Raw genomic sequence first — 19,932 nt, forward strand, 5'->3', positions numbered from 1 at the left:
AGGGACATGATGTGCTATGTTCCATTTCTTTCATTTATTTACTCATTCAAGAGATTTTTAGAGAGCTCCTATTCCAGGGTTTGTAAACTACTTTTCAATTGCCTCTTTTAATTCTTAAGGATTTCTTAAGTGCTTTCATTGTGTCTGTGTAAGTATACCTATATTATTTCTGCTTCAGAAGGGGACATTTTCCTACCCCAGTTATTTTTTTTTAAGTTTTTTTTTTTTTTTAATTTGAAAAGCAGAGTTATAGGAAGAGAGGTCTTCCATCCACTGGTTCACTCCCCAAATGGCTGCAATGGCCTGGGCTGGGCCAGGTCTAAACCAGGAGCCAGGAGCTTCTTCCAGGTTTCCCATGTGGGTGCAGGGGCCCAACTACCTGGACCATTCTCCACTGCTTTCCCAAGTACATGAGTAGGGATCTGGATCAAAAGTGGAGCAGCTGGGACTCAAACCGGCACCTATGTGGGAAGTGTTGCTGCAGGTGGTGGCTTAACCTGGTATGCCATGCTGCCGGCCCTATGTTTTGTCAGTTTTAAAATCCCTCTTCTATTAGATAATGGGTTCATTCATAATATCATGAATGGAAAGGGGCATAAGGAGAGAGTAGAGAACAAATTGCTAGATTTCTTTACAGTTCTGAGATTGTTCTTTGTGCTCAGATCAATAGGTTAATAAGTTGAGACCAGAAAATAGTGTACTAAAGTATGATACAGATTTTTTTTTTTTGACAGGCAGAGTGGACAGTGAGAGAGACAGAGAGAAAGGTCTTCCTTTGCCGTTGGTTCACCCTCCAATGGCCGCCACGGCCAGCACGCTGCGGCCGGCGCACCGCACTGATCCGATGGCAGGAGCCAGGTGCTTCTCCTGGTCTCCCATGGGGTGCAGGGCCCAAGTACTTGGGCCATCCTCCACTGCACTCCCTGGCCACAGCAGAGAGCTGGCCTGGAAGAGGGGCAACCAGGACAGAATCCGGCGCCCCGACCGGGACTAGAACCCGGTGTGCCGGCGCCGCAAGGCGGAGGATTAGCCTAGTGAGCTGCGGCGCCGGCCTATGATACAGATTTTTAAAAATGTTTTAAGTGTGGGGTGGCGCTGTGGTGTAGCGGGTAAAGCTGTCACCTGCAGTGCTGGCATCCTGTATGGGTGCCAGGTGAGTCCCCGCTGCTCCTCTTCCAATCCAGCTCTCTGCTATGGCCTGGGAAAGCAGTAGAAGATGACCCAAGTCCTTGGGCCCTGCACCCATGTGGGAGACCTAGAGGAAGCTCCTGGCTCCTGGCTTAAGATTGGCACATTCCTGGCCGTTGCGGCCATCTGGGGAGCAAACCAGTGCATGGAAGATCTCTCTCTCTCTCTCTCTGTATAACTCTGACTTTCAAATAAATAAATAAATCTTTAAAAAATGTTTTAAGTGTAAATCCTCATTTTAATGCTACTCTAATTCAATTATATATCCTTTTCCTATTAACTGTGGATTATAGTAGGAGTTCTTTTTCCTTCATTTTATTTTCTTTCTTTAATCCTACATTAAGGAACACCATAGCCATGCATCCTCCTCGAGTTTTGTTTCTGAAGAGGATGCAGGTGACTGAGAAAAAAAAATCCAGATTCTGTGTAGTATTTTTCTCATAGATAACTTGGGAAATTCAAACTTGCTGTAACTTCAATGGTATATATTCTGCTTTGATATAAGGTAATCATATAAAAAACTATAGAAAACATTTTTCCATGTTTGTGGATGTTAGTTGCAACCATTTTTCATCAGTCTACCCAAATATCATTGGTATATCTGGCTACTTAGTTATTCTGTATGAATTTCCAGTATATGCAACTGGAAAATTGGACTATGCTATGATTCAATAGATAGAATATTTTCACCACGCTGATCTGAAGCCAGGAGCCAGGTGCTTCTCCTGGTCTCCCATGCAGATGCAGGACCCAAGGACTTGGGCCATCCTCTACTGCACTCCTGGGCGACAGCAGAGAGCTGGACTGAAAGAGGGGCAACCAGGACAGAATCCGGCGCCCCGACCGGGACTAGAACCCGGTGTGCTGGCGCCTCAGGCGGAGGATTAGCCTATTGAGCCATGGCGCCAGCCAAGATTCATTTTCAAGTATTTTTATATACAGAAGATCAATTTAGCATATATTAAGTAAATCTTTCAACAGTTTGCACCCACACAGAAACACAAAGTAAAAAATACTGTTTGAGTACTAGTTATAGCATTAATTCACATTGTACAATACATTAAGGACAGAGATCCTACATGAGGAGTAAGTGTACAGTGACTCCTGCTGTTGACTTAACAAATTGACACTCTTGTTTAAGGCGTCAGTAATCACCCTAGGCTCTTGTCATGAGCTGCCAAGGCTATGGAGGCCTTTTAAGTTCGCCAACTCTGATCATATTTAGACAAGGTCATAGTCAAAGTGGAAGTTCTCTCCTCCCTTCAGAGAAAGATACCTCCTTCTTTGATGACCTGTTCTTTCCACTGGGATCTCACTTGCAAAGATCTTTCATTTAGGTCATTTCTCTCTCTCTCTTTTTTTTTTTTTTTCCAGAGTGTCTTGGCTTTCTATGCCTGAAATATTCTCATGGGCTTTTCAGCCAGATCCACATGCTTAAGGGCTGATTCTGAGGCCAGAGTGCTGTTAGGACATCTGCCATTCTATGAGTCTGCTGTGTATCCCACTTCCCATGTTGGATCATTCTCTCCCTTTTTGATTCTATCAGTTAGTATTAGCAGACACTAGTCTTGTTTGTGTGATCCCTTTGACTCTTAGTCCTATCATTATGATCAATTGTGAACAGAAATTGATCATTTGGACTAGTGAGTTGGCATTGGTACATGCCACCTTGATGGGATTGAATTGGAATCCCCTGGCACGTTTCTAACTCTACCATTTGGGGCAAGTCCAATTGAGCATGTCCCAAATTGTACAAGAGATAGAATATTTTCTTCCCATCCTGTTATCATACTATATATATCTCAGAGGGAACAGAACTACAGTATGGTTAGTAGCACCTGATTTTGGGCATTTTCTTTGTAGAAGTTTTACCTTTGAACACACTGGTCAGTTCTTCATTTAAAAAAGCAAAAGTCTTGATTAGTGATGTATTTCTTAAGTAACCTTTCAGTAGAAGTAGTGTCCTTCCATTTTTTTTAAAGAAAGATTTATTTATTTGAAAGGCAGAGTTATAGAGGGAGAGAGAGAGAGAGCTCTTCCATCTGCTGGTTCATTCCCTAAATGGTGGCAATGTTTGGAGCTAAGCCTATCCGAAGCTGGGAGCCTGAACCCAGGAGCTTACTTTTTTGAGTCTTCCATGTGGGTGCAGGGGCACAAGCACTTGGGCCATCCTCCACTGCTTTCCAAGGAACATTAGCAGGGGACTAGATTGGAAGTAGAGCAACTGGGACTAGAATTGGCACTCATGGGATGCCGGCACTGCAGATTTTAGCTTAACCTGCTACACTACAGTGCCAGCTCTAAGCATTGTCCTTTAAAAAAGTGGTATGAATTTCCAGTGCAGGAGGAAGTAAAGAGTTGGAACAAATGGACTTGTTTTTACACAGTTATGGCTAGAATGAGGATATTTTTTTTATACTCTCCAGAACCTAAATTAGATTCATTATCTACTCAAAATTTCTTTTAGATACATCTCTAGTTACTAGGTTTGTATCTGTGACCTTTATGAAGGTTTAATTTTTTTCTACAGTTAATGAAAAGAAGTATTTGGTTATACAACATGACTTTGTGAGTATTATTAAATTATTTAATTACTAGAGATTAATAAATTCCCCAAGCACAAAAAGAATATAGAACAAAGGATATATAGGCCATTGGATCTTAACACAGATTAAAATGTTGATAGCATTAAATGATAATGTATTTCCCTGTGTCAGAAACCAAAATTAATCTGGAACACTTGGTTCTTTCTTAAGTGTTTTGAGTATGCTGTGGGGAAGACATGGCCTATGCTTTTCCCCCAGATATTTGTTCTGATAACAACCCTGTAGACCCATGTGGTTTTCTTCCTTCACTCAAACCTTTTACTAATGGAATTGAAAATAAGTTTTTAAATTCTTTATTTTTACAAATACAAAGACTATTTAATAGGACTCTCAAAGCAACTAATTAAATATTGACACTTTATTAGGATAATCTGTATTTTCCTTCTTACTGTTTTCTAATGGTCCCTATATTGTATAACATGTTCCCCCCCCCCCCCCTGGACACTCTAGACTGCTTTCCACCCCTCCCTGAGATCTTGCAAAATCTCTCACCTAGATGCAGATTCTAATAGATGACCAATCTAATCCTAAGGCCAGGGGATGGTGTCATGTTATTATAGAAAGAGGGCAGCACCTGTAATTTGGTCAATCAGGGTTTGAGTCTGAGCTTGGCCACGTTCTTGCTGTGTGATCTTGAGAAAGTCCTTCCTCTGAGCCTCTGGACCATGTGGTTCCTAATTCAGAGGCTTTCCATGAGGACTAAGCTAAAAATGTGGCACCTTGCACAGTGCCTGGCTAACAGCAGGTGCTCCATAGATGCTAGCTATCTTTTCTTCTGGTTCTTTTTGTTCATGTTTTGATAACCTAACATCAAGGTACTGTTTATATTATTATTATTCTGTTATTGTAAGATAGCTATTCTTTCTCCGTCATGGGGATTCTGCACCAGGTTCACTATTTAAATTGAAGAGTTAATTCCAAACTCATATTCTCATGATGATGACTGTGCCTTGAAATTTATGGTCACTCTACTGCCACCTGTTCTTATTTTCAGTTTCTATAGACCAAACACAGGGAAGGGGGAACCTCTGCTAGCACTGCTGCTGTGCTTTCTGTCTTCTCCCTCATCCTTAGATTCCATGAGGCGTTCCGTCAGCTGTCCTCGGTCCATCTCTACGCAGTCACCTACCAGTGCGGACAGCCGCCCCTTTTCTGCTCAGCAAGTGATATCTGTATCACGGCCAACTTCCGCATCTAGGTCACATTCCCTAAACCGTGCTTCCTCCTACATGAAGCATCTGTCACACAGTGATGATGCCAGCTCCACCAGTTCTCAGGTGGTAAGTCCTGTTTGGCCCTTTGAAGATTGCAGGAAGCACTGTACTCAGAATCTACTTGGCAAAGGAGATCAGCTGAGAAGAGAACAGGCTGAACCCAAGCTCCTTGCTGTAATTCAGCTCATGGCCTCCTGGAATTTGGATCACTCATTTATGTTTCACTGTATTACAGAACTTGAGGGTGGGCACTGAGAATTAGCATTGTTTCATTTTTCATTTGCAGATGCAGTAGGATAATAGTGTGGAAAATCATCTAAATATATGATTTTTCAGTGTGCTATACAGTCTGTATATTTGGGGAAATTCGTTCTATGGGAAATTCATTCTAATGGGAACTATTGACTGATATGCTAAAATTATTGATAAATTCTCCTTAGAGAATTATTGATAAATTATCCTTAGAGCATAATGTTGAGTCCTTAGAGTATAATGTCGTTTATAATGTTTCCCATATACTGAATCAACATTTAGTATTCCCTTCTTAGAATGAGTCTCAGAAATTTGGTATTGAAGAAGTCAATTTATTTTGCAGGCAAGCTTACTTCTAGTACAAATAGATAGCTTTAAATTCATGTACATAAAACAGCAATTTATTTAATTTGTTTATTTAATGTGGATGGTGGTTCCAAAGGGAAGAGTTAGGAAACAGAAGCAAGTGAATCTAACTTAAAAACAATGAATGATTCTTTTTCAAATTAAGAAGACTTGCTAGGGCAGGCGTTTGACTTAGTGTTTAACTTGCTGGTTGAGAAACCCACATCCCATATTGGAGTGCTGGGTTTGAATCCCAACTCTTGCTCCAGCTTCCTGCTAGTGTGTACATCCTGGTAGGCAGCCAGTGATGGCTCAAGTAGTTGGATGCCTGCCACCCATGTGGGAGACCTGGGTGGAGTTTCTAACTCCTGACTTCAGCCTGGTTCCATCCTGGCATTTGAGAAGTGAACTAGTAGGTGGGAGCTCTCTGTCTGTCTCTCTGCCTGTCAAATACATTAAAAAAAAAAAAAAGGAGAATGAGGGATGAAGAAGAGGAAGAAATGAGGAAGAGGAGGAGGAGGAAGAAGAGGAAAAAAGTTGACTAAGGCATAGATAGCAAATGAAACTAAATAGGAAGTAGTTTTTAAACACTCATATTTTTAAGTATTTTGAGCCAAACACAAGTGGGAAAGATGCTCTTGGCGTTCATATCCATTCAATGCTAAGAATTCATGAATGTAAAGAAGTTATTTTCTCTCTCTTTGAAATTATTTTTTCAATTCAAAGTACATCATTTTTACCTAGAAATATCTTTCAGATTATACTGGCACAATGAAATAAGACCCCCCTCCAAATATCTGTATTCTTTCAAATTTAAGAGTGAGTCTTTGCAGCGACTGAAAACAAAAGAACAAGAAGATGATTTAACAAGTCAGACCTTAATTGTTCTCAAGGATATGAAGATTCGGTTTCCAGGAAAATCAGATGCAGAATCAGAACTTCTGATAGAAGATGTGAGTATCTGATCTATATAAAATGTCAAGGAGTTCATACCCTCTGTTATTTTAAAAGACATTAAAATTTATTTTTCCCAATGACATTTTATACTCAATTATATAGCAAACTTAATTAATGTTCTTTTTAACCTCTACAAGCTTTAGAAAATACAAGGGTTTATTTTAATTATCATGATTCATGATCAGTGAGATTCCATGTATAATCAGCAATGCAAAATATCTTTTAGTATAAGTCCCATTTTAATGACAAGACTCCTTCATCAAGTAAGGATAATTAGTATGAAATAAATATTGTTCTTGATGATTAAAGAAATACCAGGTTAAACCAGCTTCTACAAAGATTCACTAAGACTTAAGATAGAACGTGATGTGACGAAAAAACTGTGGCCTTGACATAAAATGTCAAGAATATTTAAATGCGACTCCTTGAATATCACATTTTTCACTCAAATTTTAAAATGACGAATGTGCAATTTTATGTGTGTGTGTGTGTGTGTTTCTTGGGAAATACATATTTGCACCACCCAGTGGAACATTCTAAAATGTAAAGTATCTGAAAATTTACATTAAAGTCAATGGCTTACTCTTAACTCTGAAACCTGGTCTAAGTTATTAAAATATTTTTGGTGACAGACTGTTTCTTCATGGAAACATCTTTTTCAAATGATCATTCTTGGATAATTCCTCAGTAATGGAATATTGTTTTCTCAGAGCCCTACATATTTTTTTTTCCAGAGGAGAAGGCACCATCTAGTGGCCAACTGTAGGATTAAAAATCATAGCCATGAACTATTTATTTTTTTTTGGTACTATTTTATACTTTCTAAAGCAAATATATACAAACAAAAAGCAAAATAACAACAATAAAAAGATTGCTGGTTTAATAAAATCTATAGTGGCAATTTATATTATTAATCATAACATTTTCATAACTGAAATCCCAAATATGCACTTCATTGTTATATATTTTTTGAAAAATTAAAATGGTGTCTTGTTTGCAAGTAAGCTTCTACTTGTTAGATCAGAGGAAAGGAAGGAAAAATAACACTATTTGTAAGGAGTTATTTTAGATGGAATATAGACAGGCTTATATAATTAGTAAAGTATACTTAATGATTATGTCAGACATTAGATTATTTACTTCATATTAACCATGTGTTATAAATATTTTAATATGTTACATCATATATTACAATATGTATACAAAAATATTACATATTTACATAGGCAAAAAACAAAAAAGGATGGCAATAACCTAATCCTATGAAGGTTGCCTTATGTTGTATCATTCAATATTCTGTTATTGTGCGTGATGTGGTGAATATAGCCCTTGGAACCACTATAGAAATCTGTTTCTTGGATTTCTTCCTAAACCTTATGTGCCTGAAGGCTTTTGACTTTCATACAATGAAGACTGTGTTGTTGGGACAACATGCAGAGAAGCTTCGGATTCAGATGTTTTCACTAGCATTCCTATGTTAAAAATGTTTGTATAAATCTTTTTATGAAAGTTGGCATCGTTTATTGAAAGTCATAGCATTATCATTGTACAAATTAATTAGTAAAATTGGTTTTCACCCATTTATTTACTATTCCTCTATTACTTCTGATGAATGTTCTAGATTAAATGTCTGAATGTTTCTCTTCTCCAAATAGATCATCGATAACTGGAAGTATCATAAAACAAAAGTGGCTTCATATTGGCTTATAAAATTGGACTCTGTTAAACAACGAAAAGTAAGTGATGCTGAAAAACAATTTTGTCCTTTTATATTATATATTAAGATGGGATCATTAAACCACACTAAGAAACATTAGTGTGCTTTAGGTGCTTGTTTCTTTGCTTACTTCTTCAAAAAATATTTCTGAGTACCTACTGTGTGTAAAGCACTGATCTGTATTCTGAAGATTAAAAAGCGAATTTAAAAAAAAGCCATGCTCTCATTGAGCTTACCATCTAATTAAGGTTTTGGATGATAAACAAGTTTATTTTAGGGGCTGGTGCTGTAGCACCAGGTTAATCCTCCGCCTGTGGCTCTGGCATCCCATATGGGCGCCGGTTCGAGTCCTGGCTGCTCCTCTTCCAATCCAGCTCTCTGCTATGGCCCAGGAAAGCAGAAGAAGATGGCCCAACTTCTTGGGCCCCTGCACCCATATGGGAGACCAGGAAGAAGCTCCTGATCAGCCCAGCTCCAGCCGTTGCGGCCATTTGGGGAGTGAACCAGCAGACTGAAGAGCTCTCTCTGTCTCTCTCTCTCAGTGTAACTCTACCTCTCAAATAAATAAATAAATAAACCAGTATACTATAGAGTGTAGGGTAGTATTAAGTATAATATAGAAAACTAATGTAAGAGAAACAAATAGAAGTTAACATTTGGGCAATGACTTGAAGAGAATCACACTGTGCAAATATCTACAGATGTGATGTATTCGGCAAAGGGAAGAGCAAATATATGAAGCCTGAAGTAGAAATTAGCTTAATATAATAAGTACATGAAGAAGAACAAATCACCATTTTATTGACTTATTTATAGGACAGTTTGGTTTTGCTGGGAAAGAGCAAGTGAGTGTTAAGGAATAAGGCTAGACAAATAGGTTGCGCCTAGAAGAATTTATAGGTTGTGGGAAGACTGGGTTTTATTCTAATGAATGGGAAGCAGTTTAAAAGTTTTGAATGAAAGAGTTGCTTAGTCTGGCTCATAAATTAAAAGGACCATTAGAGGGTCACAGATTTGGCACAGTGGTTAAGACATTGCTTTGCACACTTGCAGTCCATATCATCAGAGTACCACTTCCAATTCCAGCTTCTTGCTAATGGCCCAAATGGATCCGCACCACCCATGTGGGAGACCTAGATTGAGTTCCAGGCTTCTGGCTTTAACCTGAGCCAGCCATGACTGTTGTGGGCTTTTGGGAAGGGAACCAGTAGATGGAGGACTTCCCTCTGTCTCTACCTTTCTTTGTGTCAGTCTTTCAAATAAATAGGAAATAATAAATAAATTGAAACTTTAAAACAATGGATCATGGGAGCTACTTGTGGAGAACTGAACTGAGGGAGACAGAATGTGGTAGAATAGAAGTAGAGACTAGCTTGCAGATTCCTAGTGTAACTGATGCAAGGACTTAATGGATACTTAACTAGGGTGGTACCTGAATGGGTGGATACTGTAGAAAAAACAAGGTTTTGTTGTTGTTGTAGTTGTATTTAATTGTTATTTTGGAATGCTGATATTGATATATTGATTAGACAGCCAGGTGAAGATGTTCAAGTTGTAGTTCAAATGAGTTTAAATTTAGGGCTGGCGCTGTATATGGAGATAAAAATGAATGAGGCTCTAAGATACTTAGGGCCATGGGACCAGATGAGATGACCTGGACAGTGAGTGTGATTACAGAAGACAGGTGTTTCAGGGACTGAGCTTTGGGCCACAGCTTTACATGGAAATCAGAGGTGAGGACTGAGAGGGAGCAGTCAGTGAGGTAGAAAAAAATATGAGAACTGATGTCCTTGCATCCAAGTAAAGAAATTATCTAAGATCAGAGTAATCTGGTCTGAATGTTGCTGATAAGGGTATAAGATGTACACTGAGAAGTATCTGTTGCTTTCAATAACATGGAGGTTACTGGTGGCCCCAGTTACAACAAATTCAGAGGAATAAAACTTGATTGAAGTAGGTTCATTGGATGCAGAGCAGAAATGAAAAAAAAAAGTGGGTTGTATGGGTACTTTTTCTTTTTCAAAAGTTTTATTTAATAAGCAGAGAGACACACTGACACACAGAGAGGGAGAGGTAGTGGGGAAGCAAGAGGGAAAGGGGGAGGGACAGAGGAAGGGAGGGGAGAGAGATCTTCCATCTGCTGGTTCACTCTCCACATACTCGTAACAGTTGGGGCTAGGCCAGACCAAACTCAGGAGCCTGAAACTCATTCAGGGTCTCCATCATGAGTGGCAAGGGTCCAAGTATGTGACCTATCGCCTGCTCCTCTTGGGATGCACATTAGCAGGAAGCTGGATGGGAAGCAGAGCAGAAACTCAAATCAGGCAGTCTGATATGGGATGCAGCCATCCCAAGTGGCATCTTAACAGCTGCATCAAAACACTTGCCCCATACAGGCACTTTTGAAAGCAATTTTGCAGTAGAGGGGAAAGAGAAATATTTTGGTAGCTGGAGAGGGATGATGTGAGCTAATGAGGTTTTTTTTTTTTATTCATTTGTTTCTAAGATGAAGGTATCTACAATTATGAGAATGATCTAGAATATAGGAATAGCTTAGGGAAGGGAAATAATAAAAAAGTTTTTGAGTGGAGCAAGCATTTAGCCTCTAGAAAGTTAACATGCCTGCATCCCACAGCAGTGTACCTGGGTTCAATTCCTCGTTCTGGCACCTGATTGCAATTTCCTGCTAGTGCAGACCCTGGGAGGTAGCAGGTGAAGGCTCAGATCTGTGGGTCCCTGCTGCCCATGTGGGAAACCTGGATTGGGTTCCTGGCTTCTGACTCCAGCTGTGGCCCAGCAGCAGACATTGAGGGCATTTGAAGAGCGAAGCAGTCAGTAGGGAGCTCTTTGTTTTTGTCTGTCTCTCTAATAATAAAAATAACAATAACAAATAGTACTAAAAATTGAGTAAGGTGGGAAGGTTTGTTCTAATGCAGAACATTTATTCTAATAGAGGTGTAGGATTGTGTGCTGTGTGATGGAAAGATGGGAATGTTATGCTCTGGTAGGAATTTTGAGGAGAAGGTAACAAGTATGTAAATAGCTCTCTTGCTGAGTGGGAGAGGGGAGTGGCCAGCACTGTGACTGCCTGTCAAATGCACTGTACCATTGTTTTGGGGAGATAAACTATTTGAGTAGCTTCAGTGAAGTTGTAGTATTCCTTCACAAAGACAAACTATCATTTGTCCTTTCTAGAATCTATTGTTAATCAGACTTGATAGTAGTCAGATTATGACTTTTAAATTATAAACTTTTATCTGAGTAAACTAAGCTCAATATTTTATATTAACACATCCAACAAATATTTACTTTGTGTTCTGCCATGTGCCAAAGATAACACCACTATTGAGGAACTTATAGCAATGCTCCTTAACAGAAGTGGTTTGCAAAACATATGGTATGCCCCAATACATATTTGCCTAGACCCTGCCTCTGGCCTTGACTGATAATGATAAGAAGCTTTCATTAAAACTGGAGCCCTGAATTTCCTCAAGGCTCTGTGTGTAATCTAGAAAAGAGAACAATAGGTAAATTGCTAATTAAAACAAAATAGAGTCCAGAATCAGATTATAAGGTATCAATACATGATAAATGTAGCATTTCAAATCACTAGAGAAAAGGTGATTTTTCTGGTAAATGGCACTGAAACAATTGACTATGAGTATTTGCAAGAAAATTGTTAGAGCCTTATCTCACTATATACAAAGGTAAAGATTCCAATTTTATATGTAAAAAATAAAAATACTAAAGATTTAAAAGGAAAATACAAAAGAATTGTGTTTATAATCTTAGATTGGAAAAATTTCTTAAGAAAGTAGTAAAAGCAAGGAAGCTTAAAGGAAAAGACTGACAGATTTGATCATATAAATTTATGAATGACAACACACATCTGAAACCACATTAAAAGGCAGAAGTAGTGAAGAGAATTGCTGGGGGTGGAGTGGGGTGATGGTTTGAGGACGACAGATATTTCTAGCACATAAAATGAAAGTAACCACAGTAAACCAATACTTCCTACAAACCAATCAGCACAAGAGAAACTAGCTTGTAGGCATTGATACATAAAATGGCAACATGTATAAAAAGGCCATGAAAGGCATTTTATGGATCTTCAGATAGCCAGTTAATGTAAATAGATCCTTGGCCTCACCAATGATGAAGAAAAAGCAAGTAAAAACTATCATATTGGCAAAAATCAATAAGACAAATAGTATCCTGTGATGGGACTAATATGGATAAAAGAGCCTTTACTTTACTATTAGAGAGAGGATATATTGCTATAACGCTTAGAAAGGTAACTTGCCATATCTACTATGATTATAAATATTCACCACCTATGACTCCGCAAAACCACTTCCATCATTCTGTCCTTCAGATGAATAACTTGAATCTACAAAAGATTTATGTACATGAGCATTCTTTCCAGGGACACTCATATTTATGAAACCAAAACATTTGAAGCAACCCATATGTTTGTCAATAGAGGCTAAATAAATTTTAGGATAACCATACAATCTAGTGGTTTTCAATTGAGTACTATTCCACAATCATAGATTTTAACCTGCAATACAGCCCAAGACTATGACTTGTGATATGAAACAAGCATGCATCAGCAAATCACCCAAACTTTATTAATCATGAATGAAGGAAACACACAGGAAGCAGCCTCAAAAGGCAGGGTCTTCAGGAATCTGAGAGTCCCTTAGCTCTCTGCGGTCATGTCTTAAATACCTGGATATGTTCTGGGTTCAGAGTAACAAGTGCCAATGTTGGCAAATGGAACCTTTCAGATTTGTATGGCTTCCATTTTTATTCTTTATTCATCACTCATGAGGCCTGTGTGACTATCTTGTATTCCCTAGCTGGATGAAATAGATATTCCAGGTTTATTTACTATGAGCATTGTTCACAGAGCTTCCTGTAATGATAGAAATGTCCTGTGATAGCCCATACAGTAATCCTTAGCCACATGTGACTATTGAGCACTTGAGATTTGGCTTTTGAAAATAAGGAACCGGATTTTTTTCAATTTAATTCTAATTTACATTTAAATAGTCAGCAGTGTTTAGTTGTTCTTGCATTTGATAGTGTGGATCTAGAGAGAACAGGTAAAATTGAAAAACATGCATTGATAACATAAGGATTTCCTCCGTTTTCTTCCTGCTGATAAATTCAGTTGAAAGATTTATCAAAATGACCAGTAAAATCAACATTGCCTTGGGCATCTCAAAGAGGAAACACCTCTATTAACTTTTTCCTTTCTTTATTCCATCCTAAAAATATATCAAGATATTAAATGATAGAAACAAGTTATATAATACTATGTGTTGCCCTATTTAATTCACTTACTGTATGTGTACTATATATAACATATTCATATGTTACATATTAATATATATTTAGTATTAGACTGTTAAAAAACTGAGTACCAAATAGTTATGGTTATGATAACTTACATCTAGATGGTAGACTTACTGAGCCAGAGGATGGAAAGTGGTGACACTTAGTTTCATTTATTTCTTTTATTTTTGTGTATGTCTATATTTTTTCAAGTTACAAGAATCTTTTTTGAAAATGGAGAGATAACAGAGAGACCCAGATACCTCTGTCAGAAAGGGCTGGTGAAGTAATTGTGATGTAGGATGGTTTCAGGTCCCAAATGGTGATCTCATATTGAGATCTCATGTTGAGGTGAGAACAAGAGAGGGAGTCAGAGAGCACCGCATCTGGTCCCAGGTCCCTCCTTTTTTCACTGCTATGCACCACTTGTTTTTGAAGTTCCAGTCCCATCTTCATGAAGCTTGAAACCTGTCTGGATAGTCCTATGGTCAGGTGCTGTCTTTCCCTTTCTGACTCCTCAAGGCACTTTGTACTCAGTTGTGCTTGGAACTGCCTTGAGAGATTTTTGATTGAATATTTCCACCCCTCTGTAGCTGAGGGAGAGGTTTCATTTCCTAAATTCCTGTAGGAGGCATTCTATAAACATTTGTTAAGTTGATTCAATTCTAGACTCTTAGGAGCTCTGTCAATAGCAAACAATCTTCTTTCTGTACCCTGGTTTCTTTACCAGTGATATGTGCTTTTCACAACATATTAAGACAGTAGTCTTCTGTTGTTTACATGTCATGTGAGACAGCCTGATAAACATTGTGTGAGATGACCAAATGCTAGGTTTGAATAGTAATAATATCTATAAATTGGAAGAAATGATTTATTTCATGTTTTAGTGTTCTTGTACTCAACTGGCTTCTAAACTTTGAGTTAAAATAAATGTGTGCATATCAACTTACTAGCAAACATATATGCCTGTGATCTACTCCTCTCCTGCCCATTTGCTCTAATATTTGATGTGAATTATCTTGTGTAATCTTTTCTTCAGTTCTAGGGATGCAGGCATACCCAGCATTAATCATAACCTGTTCTGTTGAGTGATTGGGAGCACTCTCTGAGGGGCAGGGTCTTTACTACAATATATACACCTTGTCACTCTTTCTTTGTACCTCTTTGTAGCTTCTTTCTTTTAGGCACAAATCGAAAGATGGTGTATTTCCTTTGTGCTTGTAAGAAAGTAACAAGATAGTGTATCCCTAATAACAAAACTTGCTAACGTCTCAGAGTTTGTATTACTCAAGCAATTATAGTTATTATTCTGCATAGACAACTTAATAGACAATCATATCTCTCGCAGAATAATTCAGATTTTGAATTTTGATTCTCGAAGACCAGAAGGGGTTGATTTTTTTAAAAAAAGATTTATTGATTTATTTGAAAGTCAGAGTTACACAGAGGGCCGGCGCCGCGGCTCACTAGGCTAATCCTCCGCCTAGCGGCGCCGGCACACCGGGTTCTAGTCCCGGTCGGGGCGCCGGATTCTGTCCCGGTTGCCCCTCTTCCAGGCCAGCCCTCTGCTGTGGCCAGGGAGTGCAGTGGAGGATGGCCCAGGTGCTTGGGCCCTGCACCCCATGGGAGACCAGGAAAAGCACCTGGCTCCTGGCTCCTGCCATCGGATCAGCGCGGTGCGCCGGCTGCAGCGCGCCGGCCGCGGCGGCCATTGGAGGGTGAACCAACGGCAAAGGAAGACCTTTCTCTCTGTCTCTCTCTCTCACTGTCCACTCTGCCTGTCCAAAAAAAAAAAAAAAAAAAAAAAAAAAAAAAAGAAAGTCAGAGTTACACAGAGAGAGAAGGAGAGGCAGAAAGAGAGAGAGAGGTCTTCCATCTGCTGGTTCACTCCACAATTGGCCACAATGACCAGAGATGCACGGATCCAAAGCCAGGAGGCAAGAGCTTTTTCCAGGTCTCCCATGCGGGTGCAGGGGCCCTAGGACTTGGGCCTTCTTCTACTGCTTTCCTAGGCCACAGCAGAGAGCTAGATCGGAAGTGGAGCAGCTGGGACTTGAACCGGTGTCCATGTGGGATGCCAGCACTGCAGGCAGCGGCTTTACCCGCTATGCCACAATGCTGGCCCTGAAAGGGTTGATCTTAACTACAGCAAGTATACTTTGCAAAGTTGCCCACTGTCAGGGAAGCTCAGTATGTGGCTGAGGAATGCTAGGCCCAGGCAGTGAGCAGAAGCCAAAGCCCAGGATTTAGACCCATGTAACTTACTTATAATAATTTTTCTTCTATCCTCATGATTACCATGGCTCCTTCTCTTTACTTAGGCATTTCATCTTTAAGAGAATTTTCCCAGGACAAACTCTAATTTCTTACTTCTAATTTCTAATTTCTCAGAAACCAGCATCCAGGGGTCTCCCACATGAGTGACAGGGGCCCAAGTACTTGGACTGTCATCTGCTGCCTTCCCAGCCGCATTAGCAAGAAGCTGTGTTGGAAGCAGGAAGAGCCGGGGAGCCAACCAGAGCTCTGATATAGGATGTGGCCTCCAAAGCAGTGGCTTAACTCTATACCTCAATGCTAGTCCAGGATTTTTTTTTTTTTTTTAAGCATTTTGTGCACTGATTCAATAGCATTAGAATTTAATATGTGAGATACTTAAAATTCACCCCAGAACAGAATAAAAGAAAAAAAAAAGAAAATGTGGAAATATCATTTGGACAAACTTAATTCTGTTCAGTTGATTTATTTATATATGAGTATGTTATATGTATTTAAGAGGTGAATGTTTTTCCCCACCTCTTCTCTACCTCAAGTTCATTTCAGAGGAAATCAGAGGTGAGGTAGAGAAGAATTCACTGAAATGTTTCTGACCATAAGAGTTAATGTGATTCCAAGTGCCTGGAAAAATAAGTTTCATATCATGAAATTAGAGAGGCAACGTTAGGTAGAAGACAGAGGACTTGTCATATTGGCTTGGGTTCAACAGTGCTTCTGCCCCGATCTTTGGCATGGAACTTCTCAGAACTCTGACATTTATAATGCCAGCTACAGGAGAATGCTTGTGAGGAATTCGGACAGCATAGAGGATTGCACTCTGGCCTTAGAAGGGCTAAAAGGCAGCCTGTTTTTTTTTTTTTTTTTCCCCAAGGGCCTTCAAGCTAGGCTGTTTCTCGGATGTATTTTTACTTTATTAATAATTCTTCAAAAAAATAATTCTTCTCATGCAGAATTTCTAGAATATGTAGAAATGAGGATAAAATAAACTATTGTCGTATAACGTATTGGCCATGTATTGGACTATCAGTTTGAAATTTGTACTATTGCCTGCTAGAGCCAGAGATTGCATCTAAGAAAACAAAAAGAACCTGAAAATGTAGGTCAGCTGTGGGAGGCAGAATTAGATATAAGAAGTTACCTGTTTAAAAAGCAAACGACTCACGGCCGATGCTGTGGCGCACTAGGTTAATCCTCCACCTGCTGCACTGGCATCCCATGTGGGCGCCGGTTCTAGTCCTGGCTGCCCCTCTTCCAATCCAGCTCTCTGCTATGGCCTGGGAAAGCAATAGAAGATGGCCCAAGTGCTTGGGCCCCTGCACCCTCATGGGAGACCAGGAAGAGAAGTTCCTGGCTTTGGATCAGCACAGCTCTGGTGGTTGCGGCCACCTTGGGAGTGAACCAACAGAAGGAAAACCTTTCTCTCTGTCTCCCTCTCACTGTCTGTAACTCTACCTCTCAAATAAATAAAATCTTTTTGTTTAAAGGAAAAAAAATTAACTAATTTACATTGCTTGTGTGTTCATCAGATCCCTCCTTTGGCTGTGATGATAGTAATCACTGGGAAGCTTTGCCAGCTGTCAGTCCTCTGAGAAGCACACATTAAGATGGAATTAGAAGTAAAGACATCTACAAGGGAAAACACTCAGGGAAGATAAAGGGGAGAACGAGCTGGCCTCGTCAGGATGTGCCTTTAGCCCCCAGTGTAGGTCTGACACCTGTGAGGGAAGGGAGGATGCGGTGGGAAGAGCCTCAGGCTTTCAGGAAGTTCTGAGAGTCTGGGTGGCTCCGTCTGCGGGTCCGGGGGAAAGACTGCCTGTCTGAGGGATCCCACTCAAGAGGAGGAGACCTCCCCTGGTTCCCCAGCCACATTCAGTCCTTGGCCAGGAGCAGTGTGGAGGGAGCTTCTGTGTGGCTTGAATGTTGCTAAGGATTCTGGGTGGGGAAGCCATCCCCTGGCTGCCTGCCGTCTTTAAAACAGATTAAGTGGCAGGTCCTGGTGGCTGCCACAGAGGTTGTGTGCGAAACTGTTTAATTTAACAAACTTTTACTGTTAGCCGTCACAAAACACACCGAACACTGGAGTACGGGAAAAGGTTTACTGGGGAACACCCAACAGACCAGAGGGGTGAGGCGGCAAAGGAAAAAGAGAGAAAGAGTATAAGAGAGAGAGAGACAGAGGAGAGGAGATAGTGAGGAGAGAAGATAGAGCAGAGAGATGAGCCAAAAGAGAAGAGCCAAAAGAGCAGGAGAGAAGCCAAGAGAGCACGTGTTCAGGAACAGGCCCTTTTAACACTTTGCCAGGGCGCACAGGGAAGCAGGAGCCGCGAATCCCATTAGGATGGGGGTGGAGCTTGACCACAGAGGTTGGGCCATGTGCCCACCTGGCTTCCAGCAATGGTGGCGGGGGCTAGAGCTTGGGAGGTAATGTGCCATAGATAAAACTGCACCAGTTTCCTAACATTTACTGATTGTCGTTTTAAAAATAGGAATCATGCTAGGTACTCTGGGAGGTTTTGAGGGCTTTTGTTTAATTAACATGCATTCAACAGGTATTTATTGCGGGACTGCTGTGTCCCAAGCACTATTGCAGGTGTGGAATGCAATATTGATTCCATGTGGAAGCCATTGTTGGAATACATATCTCACTTTCCCTTTTGCAGGATCATGGCATTTACTAGTTGTTTATTAGACTATTGTAATACTCTATGATTAGAATCTCATACACATAAAGTCTCCCACATGTTTTACTTTTTTATGTTCTTGGAAATAAAATAAAATTATTTGCTTTACTTCAAGTTTTCCTTAATTGTATAAAATTTAAAGTCAAGGGCATGAAAATTCGATACTGAAAAAGATCCTCACTAGGTGAAAATGAAAATAGTTAATCTTATTTAGTGTCGTGTTGCAGTAAGTCCAAACTTGCATAATTTAGCTTTCTTTCAGAATGCAGTTATTCTATCCTTGTGTAGTTTATAAGGGGTGTGTATAAAGTATGAACATATTGCAGTGTTGGTGGACTGCGAAGAATGCCAGATTTGCTGAACAGTTTCTTCTCTGATGTGATATCCAGGCATAAAACTAAGATTGGAGGATGAAGAGAAATAATAGTGGTAGTAAGGTTGTACTATATTTCCATTTGTTTTAAGGTTCTAAGATATTCTTGTTTATTCCATATTTATTCTCTAAATAACAATTCCTTTTTAATACCTGCCATGGTGGCTTCTGCATGTATTTTGGTGATATTATTTTCAATCTCTTTTTCATTTGGGCTGACATCGATGCTGTTCGTTTTGCATCAGCAAAGCTGCCTTTACCCTATAGCCATGGCTGCATGCATCATTAGTATAGCATGTAGTGATTTTAATGTTATTTCTAAACCACCCTCACCTCATGCCATTATTTTAATTTAGGACCAACTGTTCAGCCATATGGAGTAGTTTGTCATTCAACATCTGTATGTTCTTGCAAAATATGAGTTTGTCTGTGTGCATTATGCCTTCAGATGTGCTATATTTCATATGGAAAAGACAAATTTTTTCATTTTATTAATGCTGTCATTGACCGAATCATTTATTTTTCCCTTGGAAAGCTTAATGTTGAATTGGGATGCTTTTAAAAGCTGTAATGTAAAGAAATGGATATCCATGTTCCGTAAGTTAGTCTCACTTGGTGCCACAGATAAAAACAAAGGCACCTTATTGACATTTTTCTGTGTGTTTCACAAATCACTCATCTTCCACCATTTTCTTTTTACCTCAAAGCATCAGAAATAAAAGAAAAAAATCACAAATAAAACTGGCATGGATTTACCTCATCCCAGTCTAATTTTTTGTCTGCCTGCTCTCTGCCTTCTTACAATTATTCAGTGGATGTTTTGCTAAAGGTGTAATCATTGTCTCCCTGTCTGCATAGCCTCCGAAGCAAATTAGTCCACACTGTCCTTTGTGGCTATGGCAGAGGGCACCTGGGCAGCCTGGTTTGCACATAGTGCTCCCACTCTTCTCCCCATGATCAAAGCTTGCCTTCTTGGAGAGGGTCC

The 19,932-nt window shown here is 39.7% G+C and overlaps 1 protein-coding gene across 6 annotated transcripts in view; it reads left to right on the top strand.

The window, feature by feature from the left end:
* Positions 1 to 19,932, top strand: part of TTLL7 (tubulin tyrosine ligase like 7) — a 160,301-nt gene that overhangs the window by 104,841 nt on the left and 35,528 nt on the right. For all 6 annotated transcript variants that reach the window (XM_070076955.1, XM_051857531.2, XM_070076957.1 and 3 more), the window contains exons 16-18: positions 4,869 to 5,074; positions 6,424 to 6,558; positions 8,218 to 8,298. In XM_070076955.1, coding sequence (XP_069933056.1) covers positions 4,869 to 5,074; positions 6,424 to 6,558; positions 8,218 to 8,298 — 422 coding nt within the window. The remainder of the gene's footprint in view (positions 1 to 4,868; positions 5,075 to 6,423; positions 6,559 to 8,217; positions 8,299 to 19,932) is intronic.

Source organism: Oryctolagus cuniculus, chromosome 7, assembly GCF_964237555.1.
Source record: "Oryctolagus cuniculus chromosome 7, mOryCun1.1, whole genome shotgun sequence".
NCBI lineage: Eukaryota > Metazoa > Chordata > Mammalia > Lagomorpha > Leporidae > Oryctolagus > Oryctolagus cuniculus.